The sequence below is a fragment of the Dermacentor silvarum genome, chromosome 2, assembly GCF_013339745.2.
Source record: "Dermacentor silvarum isolate Dsil-2018 chromosome 2, BIME_Dsil_1.4, whole genome shotgun sequence".
Taxonomy (NCBI): Eukaryota; Metazoa; Arthropoda; class Arachnida; order Ixodida; family Ixodidae; genus Dermacentor; species Dermacentor silvarum.
In genome coordinates this window covers 7,690,150-7,703,929 of record NC_051155.1, presented here as the reverse complement: position 1 = coordinate 7,703,929, position 13,780 = coordinate 7,690,150, and the positions used below count along the sequence as shown (strand labels likewise).

General features: G+C 48.6%; 1 protein-coding gene across 2 annotated transcripts in view; it reads right to left on the bottom strand.

Moving 5' to 3' along the window:
• LOC119439891 (uncharacterized) overlaps positions 1 to 8,880 on the bottom strand; it is a 227,704-nt gene extending 218,824 nt beyond the window's left edge. For both annotated transcript variants that reach the window (XM_049661137.1, XM_049661138.1), the window contains exons 1-2: positions 8,783 to 8,880; positions 7,091 to 7,263 (exon numbers count right to left, since the gene is read on the bottom strand). In XM_049661137.1, coding sequence (XP_049517094.1) covers positions 7,091 to 7,263; positions 8,783 to 8,849 — 240 coding nt within the window. In that variant the 5' untranslated portion in view covers positions 8,850 to 8,880. The remainder of the gene's footprint in view (positions 1 to 7,090; positions 7,264 to 8,782) is intronic.
• Positions 8,881 to 13,780: the final 4,900 nt, after the last annotated feature.

The window sequence follows — 13,780 nt, the reverse complement described above, 5'->3', positions numbered from 1 at the left end:
TAAGACGCTTTCTTTTTACATTGGAGAGGTACTCAAGGGAAAATCTTGCTCTGAGGAACCGATAGGACGTAATAACTTCGCGCAGGAACCGTGACATTGTGTAACGAGGGCCAATGGCCGATGATACAAAAAATCGGGTATAACACCTGCTAACATGGCTTGAAAAAAACAACACAGAAACGGGTCTCTTTCGTCTCTTAGCAATATAAAACGCGTTACAACTTGCTGAAGAAACAAGTGGCACAACGATAGACCACCTCTCTTTACTCGACGAAACAAATTTGTCCTTGATGTTCGCTCCCACGTAGAGCACCAGATAAACGTGGCAAAGATGCGGTGAAATTTTTGAATGTGCTTACGCGTGCAATGCAGTGCCTGCAGAAGATACATAATTTTCGCGGCGAGAAAAACGTTACAAATAGTGGCGCGTGCAAAAATGGACAATTCACGGCCGCCCCATGCTTCGGCCATCGCACGCATTTCATCTGTTTTTTCGAGCCAGAGTGACTCGTTCTCACGATACCTATCCAAAGGTACCCCCAGATAAGTGCTAGGTGTTGTGAGCCATTTAATATTTTCAAAAACACCGGGCGTGGTATTCCACTGGCCATGCCACAGACCAATACTCTTTTGCTTATTAATTTGACTGCCGCTTTTCTCGCAAAACTTGTCAGTAATTCTTAATAATGAACTAACACTCTCTCTATCTACAGCAAACAGGGCAACGTCATCGGCATAAGCTAAAACACGGACTTCACACGATTGTATCTTAAACCCCCTGATTCCTGTACTATTAAGTATTTTTCTACAGAGCGGTTCTAAGAATAAAGCAAAAAGTAAAGGACTTAACGGACAACCCTGTCGAACGGAAGAGAGTACTTGTATGCGCTGTGAAAGTTCACCATTAACAATTAAATTGGTACATGAACTTTGATATGCCATTTTGATGCCTTTACATATGATGGAACCGAGTCCAACGTAATTCATTAACAAGAAGAGAATACTATGTGGTACCATGTCAAAAGCCTTAGCTAGATCTATTTGAAGCATCGCTACTTTGAGGAGAGCGCTATCACAATATTCTAAAATGCTTCTAGCTACATGAATGTTTGTAAATATTTTCCTACCCCTAATGCCGCATGTCTGGTGCGGCCCAACTAACTTCCGTATAACTCCCTGCAGCCTTGCTGCAAGAACTTTCATTAAAATCTTATAATCAACATTTGTCAACGTAATTGGTCTGTATCCTGTTACCTTACGTAATATATTACTATCTTTGCCCTTTGGGATTAGTACTGTGTGCGTACGATTGAACGATGGCGGTAAAGTCCCCCGCTCAAGCGCCTCTGAAAATACTTCGTGCAATGCTGTTGCCATATCCGTCTTAAACGCCTTGTAAAACGCTGCGGTAATCCCATCCGGACCAGGAGATTTGCCCGAGCTTAGGTCCTCAATAGCCCTCTCAATTTCAAACATACTAATATCCTTTTCTAATAAAATTGTTTCCTCTTCGTCTAGTGTCGGCATCTCTGCCAGAAACTCATCCTCGTAGCCCGGAACTTTTGGCTCACGACCAGCAAACAAGTCTCGATAGTAACTTTCAAATGCTGTCATGATATCTTTCTGTTCTCTCGATATCTTACCATCACATTCAATTTCTAATATTTCATTTCCTCGAGCGTACGCCTTTTCATCTGACAAAGCTCGCTTTGTTGGTACTTCCCCCGTGAGATATTTTTCAGCTCGTGCACGTATAATTGCACCTCTGTATTTATCTTCTTCTAAGCTTTCCAGTTTTCTTCTAACGTCTTGCAGTTCTTGTGTCATAACACCCGGATGAGCTGTTTCGATTCGCACCAAGTCTTCTAACTCTTGCCGCAGGTCCTGTTCCTGTTTTTGAACTTGATACTTCATGTGTGCACCCCTTTCTATTGCGTTCAATTTTACCCTTTGTTTAAACAACTCCCATTTTTCTGCGGCACTGCGTAGTGTGTCACTAAAAAACTGCTCAATTTCTTTCTTTGTTTTATCTAAGAACACTTCATCGCTGATTAGCTTAGTGTTCAATTTCCACCTTTCCCATTCAAGTTTTCTTTTTTGCTTTTGGCCTATCTCAAACCTCACTATACAATGATCACTAAAAGAGACAGCATCAACATCGTAATTCTGACACAGAGGTGCAATCTCTGAACATACGTACGCACGATCTAGTCGTGCATGACTGGTACCTTGAAAGTGTGTGAAGTGTTGGTGACTTCCACCCCTTGCGAACTGTGCCACATCACTTAAAGAAAATTTGCTCACGCATTCTTTAAGAAAAGCCGCACTTTCATCATTTATACTAGCAGTGGTTGAACGGTCTTCTACATTAAGCACACAGTTAAAGTCACCCAACACAATCACACACCTTTCACAATCAAAATACGTACTCAGTTCGCGAAAGAACAAACATCTTTCATGCGACTTTGTAGGTGCGTAGACACAAATAAATCTAAATTTTGCCTCCCCGTAAGTAAGGTCACATAAAACAAGACGTCCTTGCAAGCAGCTTGTAACCGTTTCCACAACAATGCCAATAGAATTTTTAACAAACAAGATACATCCAGCTGATGTTCCCACCGCATGGCTCACGCATACATTGTACCGTAAAGAAAATTGTGCTACCAATCTGTCGGTCGCTTCCTCTCTGCTAACCTTAGTCTCCTGGACCGCAAGCAGGTCTAGTTCTCTTTCTTGCATGATGCGTTTGACCTGATATTGCTTGCGACTAGACCCCAGACCCCGTACATTGAGCGTACCGACGCGTAATGGTGCAGGTATACTAATCATATTGATTGTAAGCGCGAACCATCAGTACAACGCTTACCGTGGCTCTACCCTGCAGTGGGAATACCGGGGTGTTACTTGTCGCGTATCTGACCCCGCACCGGCGACGCTGACGCCGACCGGACTTCGGGGACATATTTTTTACCCTTGGCGCCAGCAACGCGTTGCCACTGACGCTCCAGGCGTTTAACCTTGCGTTCGGTGCTGTCCTCCGTCAACTTCGGAATGCCCGTTCTGAGACGCTTCCCGCGCGCCGCGGTCGCCCCCGTAGCGTCTGCTTTCTCTTCTTCGGTAGTGGTCTCGGTACAATCGCTCATGTCTTCCTCTTCACTTGCTTGACTTAAGAGCGGTGCCTCCGGCGTGCAGACTGTTTCCGCACGCACTTCAGTTGCCTTCGTCAAGTCCTGGCTGTCAGGCATTGTCCCTCCAGCTTTCTTGGCGTCCGTCTCCTGGACCTCGCCTACGTGTTCCTTGATGTTGCTGTTGGGGGCAGACTTTTCAGCTTCCTCCGCGTCCATTATGTTCTCTTGTATGTCGTCTTTTGGGATAACCGTTTTAGTTACTCTAGCGTAACTTCTTGCACAATCTTGGCTTTCATGTCCAAACACCCGACACACTCCACAGCGTGGCGTCTGACAGTCCCGTCGTATGTGTCCTTGCCTGCGGCATCTCAAACAAAGCGGTGACCGACCCGGGGCCACAAGAAGGACGGTGCCACTTCCAAACTTGAAGAGATGCGGCAGGTCGTCAAGCACAACACCTTCCTTAAGTCTCATTCGCACCACCCTCGTCGTGGACGTCGCATGTTCAAAGCCAGCGACGGACCAGTTGTCGTTAGAAACCTCAAGGACGTCACCAAAGTTGCTCAACACTTGTCGAAAGCTCTCGTTTTGGACAGCAAAGTCGACCCAGTGGACTTTCACGGTAACGTCTTGGTGGATGGGGTCAATGACAGCGCAGAAGCCGCCTTTGACCTGAAGTCCACCCGTTTTCAGCAGAGCATCCTTGTCAGCCTTGGTGCGCAGCTTGACCAGCCAGATGTGGTTCATCTGGAAGGCTCCTATACCGGTGATGTTCTTGATGATGCCCGCTTCTTCCAGTGGCTCTCGAAAATCTTCCAGACGATATGGTCTTTTTGCCAGGTCACCATGCAAAAAAACACACTGCTGCATGCTCTCTCCCGAAGGCAATGTCGGGAGCAAAATCCTGTAATCCGGGGGTGCAGAAGAAAACCTGTCACCGCGGCCAGCAGCGGCCGCCGAAGAACCTCGCACGGAGCGAGCCATCACACGTCCGTCCTTCTCAAAAGTTGAACGCCACTACGCCACGAAGCACACATAGACACAAGCACCACGATGGCAATAAATACCCAACATTAACGAAAGGCCGCGTTTCTAGCGCGTTTCTAACGCGTTTGTGCTAGCGCGTTACGGCCCGTGTAAGAAGCTGGTGTAAGACGCTGTGGCCTCTCCGCCTTACCTTCAACGCGTTTCGAACGCGCTGCCCAAGGCGGTGGCAAGTCAAGTTCAAGTCGAGGAGCGTTTATGAATACGGGGGGTATACTCTCTCAGCAGTCATGTGATGGCGTCGGCAAACGCGGTGCACGTTCCGGCATGTGTAAATGGCTGCGTAAGACGCTGTGGCCGCTCCCCCTTACTAGAGAGTACTGCACGTCTCTAACGCGTTTGTGCTAGCGTCCCCTTAAGCGGGAGATCCGATGATTCCCTCCGGAGCTTCGCCCACTCATCATCATTCACCCCGTGGATATGCTGTGATTTTTTTCTTCTTTTTTTGCGGCGTTCATTTGAGCAACCACCTAAAGCTAGTGCGCTGCCGTGTTTCATCGGCGCAACTACTTTCTGCAAAAGGGTCTTTAGAAGTGACAAAAGGGTTTTCCCTGCAAAGGGTTTCTTGCCCGTGTCTCAGGGGTATAATACGCCCGCCCTAAAACCCCTCTATATAAAATGTAGTGACACGCTTTGAAGAATGCCGCCTCCTCCTCGCACGCCCTGTCCGAGGCGGACGGCCGCGTCGGTATTGGCCTAATGGCATCACGTGGGCCGTCGCGCCGCCGGGCGCTGGCTGCGTTTGTTTACGATCGCGCTCCGTCGCCATTTTCGCCCGAAAAGAGTCTACCGACTGGCGAGGAGCTCAACGATAGCGGCGAACACAGTCGGCGATCGTCGAAATCTGATCAGCGGCGAAACGCGTCGGCTTTTATGCATGAGTCATCGAAGGTTGGACAGTAATCCCTGGTGCCCGCATGTCTTCCAGAAAGTACTACACAATTCGCGACACTCAAACAATCAAATTTGCAGCTAAACATTTCGACAGAATTACCTGTCTGGTTGGGAAGTCTTAAACAATCAGATTGCATAAGTGTCGGTGACAACAGACAACGGATAGACGCATCGATAACGTTCGAGAAACTTCCGATACATGCAGGCGCGTCCTGCGCCGAGCGATAACGTTTAACATTTGTTAGCCGGTAAAAAGCGGTCACCGGTGAAAGATAAACAAGTGCACGTGTCTCAAGCGGCGTAGGTGGCGCCACGGTCAAGAAAGGAGCGCGAAAAAGAGGAGGGAAGGCGAAGGCGGAGAGTGTCGCTACTTTTACATTGAGGCCGGGTGCTTTAGCCCGCCCCCTTTTCTCGCCTCCCCCCACCCCCCTCTGGTGCCTCGCGCGCGACAGAAGCGCGCTTCCACCCCGCCTTTCTCCCTCGCGCGCGCGAGATTGAGCGGCGATCGTCGACTGACCCTCGCAAGCTTTCACTCGCACATACAGCGTACGGCGCGCGGCGACGATGTTACCGTGTTTTTACTTTTACGGAACCTCACAGCGACGTGCACGACCACGGCAGAAATGCTCTTGCACTGTCCATATAATTGCTATCGCAATAAAACCATGCGACAGTGAGCTTAACAGTTTGCAGTCACTGGTTAACGTTGCAAGTGCAGGAACTCTCGCAAGTCAGATATTTTGTTAGCGTTGCGTTAAAATCTTCGACTGCTACGCCAGGTACCTTGGTTGGATACCGATTCCCGGAGTCCGTTTCGTTCTTTTGTTACTTTTTCTTTTCTGCGTCCGTTTGCAGACGTGGCGAAAGCCTCTTCGCCACTGGCATCTGACAAGGCAATAGGACGGCAAGCAGTCCGTCAATAGTGCTGCCGGACTGCCACACGCATCGGACCGTCGGGTCACGCGTTTAAGAAACTTTCTTGCGCTGTTCTTACATGCATTACCGAGCCACATTTAAACACAGCGGAATAAACGCATTTTATAAACAGCGCAATAAACGCACTTATACGCATGAGCCGATGGCGCATCAGATCTGAAGGTCGAGCGGCGGTCAGGACGCGTTCGTTGCTTGCTTCATTTGCCGCTATCAGATATAAGCAGCGAAAATTTTTTCGCCACATCAGAGTCAATGTCGGAAAAAATAGAGAAGAAAAAAAGAAACTGCAGTAAGGTAGAAATATGGGGGCTCGTCCTGTGTCCTTCTACCTCTGTGTCCCCCGTTGTTTTCACGCTGACCATTAAGAATGAAAAATAAAAAAAAAAAACATCAACAGAGGTTTGACAGGGAATCGAACCTTGGACAGAGGTTCGACAGAAAAGTTACCTCAACACCACCGCGGAGGCTGGCCAGTTGGATTTTCTAGTTGTCATATTAACGACTGCCTCAAAACTGCGACAGCCTTCGCCGCATTTTTCTTGTCGATTTGGGCGTTTCGAAGGTCGCTTCCTGTGCGTTTATTTTCGTGCATTATGCCCTAACATATAAAGTTTGTCACGCCCAGAGCCGCTTATAGACGCCTCTTTCGTTAGAACAGCGAACCTGCCGCCGCGCCTGCATGGATTGCCGTCGAAGTATAGGCGACGGCGCGTACTCCTCCCTGTTATTTCTGCAGGTTCCTAGCTCGTACATGTGATGACGGAAGGTAGGCGTGTATGATAAGCAGCTCTGTAGGTAATTTAACCACGCCATTCTGAAGCTAGTGCGAAGCTTCACGGAATGCGGAGGAGCTTTCTCATTATAAGGATCCGCCATTACACCATATACCTTGAAGGCGAGAAGATTGTTCGCGCGTACATCTGACGTAGCATTATAGGCTTCGAACTTATAAAAGTGAAGGAGAAGCCTGAGCGGAAGGAGCGCGCAACGTGCAGTGGAACGGAAGTGTAGAAAACAAGTAAGGCTGTGAACTAAGGCACAGGTTAAATATTTTAGTTAGCGATCCACTGTATCCGCCTTGCGCTCACCTGCTTGCTGAGCGACAACGCGTTTCTCACTGGCGGTGGCGGCGTGGGTCGAGCGGCAGCACCAGAACTGAAAGATCCTCGGACGATGTTCAAGAAGCCAGCGGCGAGCGCTTCTATACCGCTCTCTGTGGTGTATGGTGAATCGCCGTAGTAGTCGGTGTCCGCGTTAGCTTCTGCAAAAGACGAACATTTTGTGTAGGCCTTTTTTTCGAGAGTGGACACAGCGCATACTGAAACACGCTTTCTGAGAAACGAACACGACCGCAAAGGAAAAAAGAAAATCTGCAGACGAGCAGTTTCCTCGGGCTTGCTTACTATGACAGGCACATGACTCCGCCATTGTCTCAAGAGCAGCTTCTTTGCTATGCACAGAACGTCTACCTCATCCACTACATGCAATACTGCCTGTTCTGACCTCTGAAACACACGCCCTGACGCCACCAATATCGTAACGCCTTTGGGGGGGCACCCCTTGAACAATTTTATTTTGAGCGATTGCGCACTGGTTGTCGCGTCCTGCTTCTATGTTTCGTGATTCATGAAAGCGGTGATGGACAAAGGTCTTATTTCAAGCGTGAAAGTTCCCCTACTCTTTTCAGTGAAATACGTAAGCAACTCCAAATGTGTTGAAATTATGAAAGCTTCCAATATTTTTAGTTGTTGATTCATGAGCCAACACTGTGAACCAGTATACCGTGGTAGGTATATTTAAATTCGGAAACATTCTACAGCCAAGCTTATTGAAATTTCGTCGCTCTGAAATTTACGACTAAAGACAACACAGACCCTATTCTCTGGACCCATGTCATACGCAGTACATCATTATACACGGGCTCGAAGACCAGTGGTGCCATTGGATCTTGCCTAATGCCAAAAACACGCGCCTTGCCCTCACTTGTCGACAAATGGAGGGACTTATAGAGGCACTGCTGAGAAGCAGTGCCTCTATAAGTGAGAGTGCGCGAATTTCATGGTCCCGTTGTTCCTCTGGACTGAATGACGCAGTATGAAGTGTTCGCTTTCACATAAACCCTGTCATTGCAAAGGTACGCAAATCTTAGACTGCGTCATTCAGTCAAGCGGCATGAAAGATTTGCGCACTTTTTGCAATGACAGGGTTTATCTGAAATGACGCAGTCTGGTCTCAGACTGCGTCATTCAGACCAGTGGCAGAACGCTCACTCCAATTTACGCAGAACTGAGCGCTGGTAATGTCGGTGCCAGATCAAGTGATGCCTTGCTGTTGTTGGATAACATTTTAGCGCAAGCAGACGCGAACAAATTGGAGACATAGACTCCAGGATGCGCTCCCTTTTGTCGGTGTCTGCTTGCGCAAAAGTTCGCATATACCAACACGTCCAACACACAGCCCTGCTGTCCAGTGCACATGTCGCTCATATCCTCTATAGAGATTGGCCAAAAACGGGAGGTTATTCCTAGATACTTTAGCCAAGCATAGTCCTCGTACTTGACAGGGATCAGGCTTTGCAAATGGTAGGCTTTTTCTTCTAGAAGATTCGAGAAGCGGCGGTGTATTCTGACCTTAAACCGTCTTGGCTGTAATACATGACGATGCAATTTCTGTCAAGCATACAAACTTGACAAGCGAGCGAGGACTATCGCACGCATAACATAGTTATAAGCTGCTGTATGATCCACAGCATGTTCGTACGCGATGGATAGTGCGCTTACCTTGTTGCCCGTCACACTGGAGTGAAAAAGTCAGAAGGAGAGCGCCGATCATGGCGGCGTGCCTCATCCTGAACCCTGCTTGTGCGCACTGTATTCGGCCGACTGGCGAGAACTTCCAAGCCGGCAGGCGCGCCAATCGCAAACCCCAAGGCGAGCGCCGATAAGTATGCTTGCTCTAAGCATTAAGCAAACAAGATAGAAAGGCTGTCGGTGACATGTTCACAATGAGAGACAAGTTTAGGCCTCCTGCCAAGGACGCTGATTCCTAATCCTCTGCTCTGAGGCATCGCTCAATTAGCGCTGGGCCAGGCCTCGGGAACAAGGCCGTCTCACGCGAAAGGAAGTTCAGAACACGTAAAACATTGCACGAGTCTTCTCACTGCTCATTTGCCCAAAGTGTCGAAGCCACGTGTGTCGCCGGCCAGTGTGCCAGGACAGCATCTATCCTGCGTCGTTGGAAAAAGCCCGGGTAGCTCGTATCACTGAACAAGAACACATGGTACGCCAACGAGGTCAGCTTTACAGGGACACTGGAGAGAAGCACTGAAGTCTGATTCTTTGAAAACGCTATCTTCATAACTTTCTCGACGATTGGTTCATTATTAGAAAAGAAAAAAAGCTCAATTTTTCGAATTTCGCGTCGAGATCGCGGCGCCGGTACGTCAGTGTGACGACACGAATTTTAAAGTATTTTTCGTGTAGGGCCGTGCTGGAAAAGTTCCCGAAACGTGGCACGCTCCGTTCTTGGTTCCCTTCGAACACAACGCAGTTCATGTTTACTGATAAACTAGGCGATAACAGGCGCCGTCCAAATAAATGACGTCACAGCGGCGTGCTGGACTTCAAGGCGTCGTCGCCACTCGCTGGCTTACCAAACCTCTGCTCGCGGTAAGAGTAGTGCTTTTGGTATTACGGAAGGGTAATGTTATAATACAGGTGGAACCATTTCTCTTTTAGTGCCCCTTTAAATGGACACTAAAGTCAAATAAAAAGTCAAGCTAAAGTGATAGAGCAATGCTCTAGAACGTCTAAGGCGTCAACATAATCGCGAACACAGCTTTAGTAATCGAGAAATTGAGGTAAATGCAGGACATAATAAGAGACTCCCCAGGGATATTCCGGTACTTACCCGATGACGAAGGCGCTCCTCAAAAAAAAAAAAAAAGAAATGTCACTAGTATACTTAACCACTCGTATTAAAAAGATTCTTTCGTTGGATTTTAAGTCGGAAGAAAATGCTACTTCTCTACTTCTATTAGATTTTTAGAAAACAAAATACCTTTTTGGCGTTACACTTGATAACGACACGGGCGGTCAAAAAGTTTCGTTTTCGCTCGACTCTGCGCCGCGCTCGCTTTCAAGTTTCAGAAGTTTCGTTATCGCGTGTACTGCACTCATGGAGGAAAAGCTTTTCCTTCCTCCATGACTGCGCTGGTGTTGCTGGCTCGCTCAACTCGCACTTGGATTTGCTAGCAGCTTGAGAGTCGCAACGGCACGTCCAGACGATGACCAGCTTCGTCGCCCGACGTCGCATTGCAGGAGTCCTCGCTGCTTTCGCGCTCGGAAGAGCCGGTGTCGAGGCCGCCGTCGTAGTAGGCAACGACGCCGGCAGCGCGAGCCCTCAGCAGCATGTCACGTTCATCGGAGCTTAAATCACTAAAATCGAGCGCAGCATCGCGAGCCACTGTGTCGTTGTCAGAGTCGTCAACTAGTTGGTCCATTGCGACGAGCGTCGACGAACACCATTTTCACAATTCGGCGCGCGCTTTACCTTCCGCTATGGTGGCTAGTACTCTAGTACACTCTAGTAGCTAGCCACCATACTTCCGCTTTCGCACTGCCGTCGGCTCGGCTCTGTTTCTGGCCGCGCGTTTGCGCTTTCCGCGAAAAAAGCCGTAGCGCCGTCTACGGGCGCCGTTGCTCACCGGCGGCACAACGTCACGATATGACCATGACGTCACCACTCCTCGCTCGGGCACGCGATTTGAATTGCGTTAGAGGTACGCGGACGCTTCAGACGCAATTTTCTCTTAAAATAAGTCTTTTCTTGGCACGAAAGAAGCGCTTCGAGGTTGCTGGTATCATATTTTAACAGTCCACGTTGAAATAATATTTGCCTTTAGTGTCCCTTTAAGACGTGCTGAATTACGGTTTTCCGTAACCGAATGCCGCTTTTCCACCGTCCTAACCGCCTTTTTCCTCACGTTGCACAGCTGCCGGTTCAACCCCCTTGCCGGTTTTCCGATTCTTCCGAAATCGGCGCATTATAACCTGCATCGGAAGTGTTCTGTCCGGTGTATATACAGTATACAGCGGACTACTGAATTCTCACAAACTAATTCATTGTGAATTCCTCAAATTTTCGTAATTTCTTGAAGCCATTTTGTTCTATTCTATATAGACGATTTTATAGTCGATTCATGGGCGGCGCCATCTTGGGCAGCTATCCAAACAATTTCTTAGTTTTATGTGTACTTAAGTCACGTAACATGGTCATGAAACGCTTAACGCATTTGTACAACTGTTTTCATGCTTGCGAATCGACTGTATTACCGTAAACTTGGTTGTTAAAGACAGAAAACAGAAGCGTTATGAGCCCAACCAGGCGGCACCTAAACGCTTCCGTAAAATTCTCTAGAGGCTTCCACGTAGCGCTGTGCTCTTTTTTTTTTTTTGGCGATTGCAAATATATTATTTGGAACAACCAAACAACGAAGACTCCCAATACATTTTAGCGCAAACAGGACGACATAAGAAAGAATACAGGATAGAGCGCCAGTCTAAAACTACCATCCACGCGGCTGTGAGGAGCGCCTTATCGTGGCTCCTTTCTCGTGTCGTCCGGTTTGCGGCACAATTTATTTCGAACATACGCACCAAGTAGCCGGTCAGTGCATTCTACTGAACACCGTGGTGATTCTACTGAACACCAGAATTACCCATGATGAATGTCGTCGTTAACGGCACTACAACCACTAAAGCAGTGCCGCATTGCGACCGCCGAAACGCGTCGTACACGAGGCGTGCATGTAGCCTTTCTCGTATGGACACGCTCTCGTAGATGCGCAACTGCAGCGGAGTTGCCGCGTGTCAATTCAGACAGTATTGTACTGATTGTATGAGGCTGTCTCGACTCCGCCAGGGACCGGATACATTTAAATGATTTCTCTTTCGTCATTCAAGAGCGGCACATATCCATTGTTGCAATCAAAAGAGGTTCGCTGAGGAGCGGCACATACCAATGAGTTGCAGCCAATTTACATCGACGGTGGCGCACACCTATTTTCGCGTACCCAGTGGCCCGTGTCGGGGCGAAAGCGGTTCATTGCAGAGCGGCACTTCAGCAGTGGTACCTACATGCACAAGTTGGCCCGAAACGGGTCAAGCGGAACATAACCAATGTCTATGACCCGACGATTGTTCTCGAAACTGGTTAACTCGGCACAGCAGCCCGACGCTCTAACCCAGTGACCCAAGTTGTCGGCTACACACCTCAGGAAGTGCGCTAATCACATTATCAAATTCTAATCGTGCAAAGTCGAATCGGGCTGCTGTGCTGAGGTTGCAAACCACCCATCGGATCAACTTGGGTTACAGAGTATGTACCAATGTGTGCATATCTCTTGAACGAAGCTCTTTCACGCCTACTTGGGTCACTGCAGATACGGGACTGAGTAGGCACCGCTGTTTAAAGAAACGCCAACTTAGATATGTGCGAATCGGTCCATGCTGGTTTTCAATGATGCCCACTAGGGTGCCAGTAGATGTGTGCCACTTTAACGCCTTTGACGCCAACTTGGTGTGAGCCACTGGAAATGTGCCACCATACACCTCTCAAATTTCTGCGATGCTGAGTGGTATCTAAACGACGTCACAAGTGTTCCTCAAGGACCCGACGCAGTCTGTGCCACAAGTTCACGGCGCATGTGGCGCTTTTTAATGAGCGTTTTGCGAGCTGCGTCATCAATGCACCAGGTATGTGCTACTGCGTTCATGGCCAAGTTTTGGGAGATCGTTCTAAGTTTAAGTGGTGCCGCCCGCCGGAAGACAACGGCCTATCACCCTCAAACAAACTTGCTGACGTCAGGAACGACTCAACAGAACACTGGCTGACATGATAAGCATGTACGTAGATGTAGAGCAGAAGAACTGGGATGAGGTTTTACCTTATGTCACCTTCGCGTATGATACGGCTCGTCAAGAGACCACCCGCAAGACACCCTTCAGTCTCGTATACGGCCGTGAGGTTACGACAATATTAGACGCAATGATCCCTAATGAATTTGATGACAACGAGACGGGTGCTGAAGAGATCACACAACGAAGCAGCCAGGCAGCTTGCGCGTCGGCGAATCCACGAACAACAGGACTGTGACGCCAGACTCTACAATCTTCGGCACAGACCCGTAACATACAACATCGGCGACATAGTGTGGGTCTGGACTCCTATTCGTCGGCGTGGGCTCTCTGAAAAGCTCCTGCGCAGATACTTCGGGCCCTTCACAGTTCTCCGAGGCATCAGTGACGTCAACTACGAAGTCGTTCCAGACGGCTCTCACTGTTCAAAGCGCCGACGGCATTTACCCGAGGTCGTTCACGTGCTTCGTATGAAGCCGTACTATGAAGACTGACAAGAGTGCGCAGTTTTTTTTTTTATCGCTGTTTTCCAAGCCTCTATCATCGCGACGAAGATTTTTTTTTGTTCTACGAGGGGAGCTAATGGAACAGCTATATTGCCGAGGGTATACGTGCCAGCGGGGACGAGGTTGAAGTAGCGCAGGATTTTAGGTGGAGCCTGAAGACGAAGACGTTGTTGGTATTCTTGCCGATTGACAAGGTGCATTTCTTTGTGCTGCTCCGCATCCTCGTCGATCCCACGTGGTTACAATATGCGCTTCATGGATTCCAGTCACTTTCCCGCAACCATGCGCGGTGGTTGAGCGCCAGCCCCAACCAGATCGCTTGCAAGACAGTGATTGTAAGCGGCCCTAATTATTC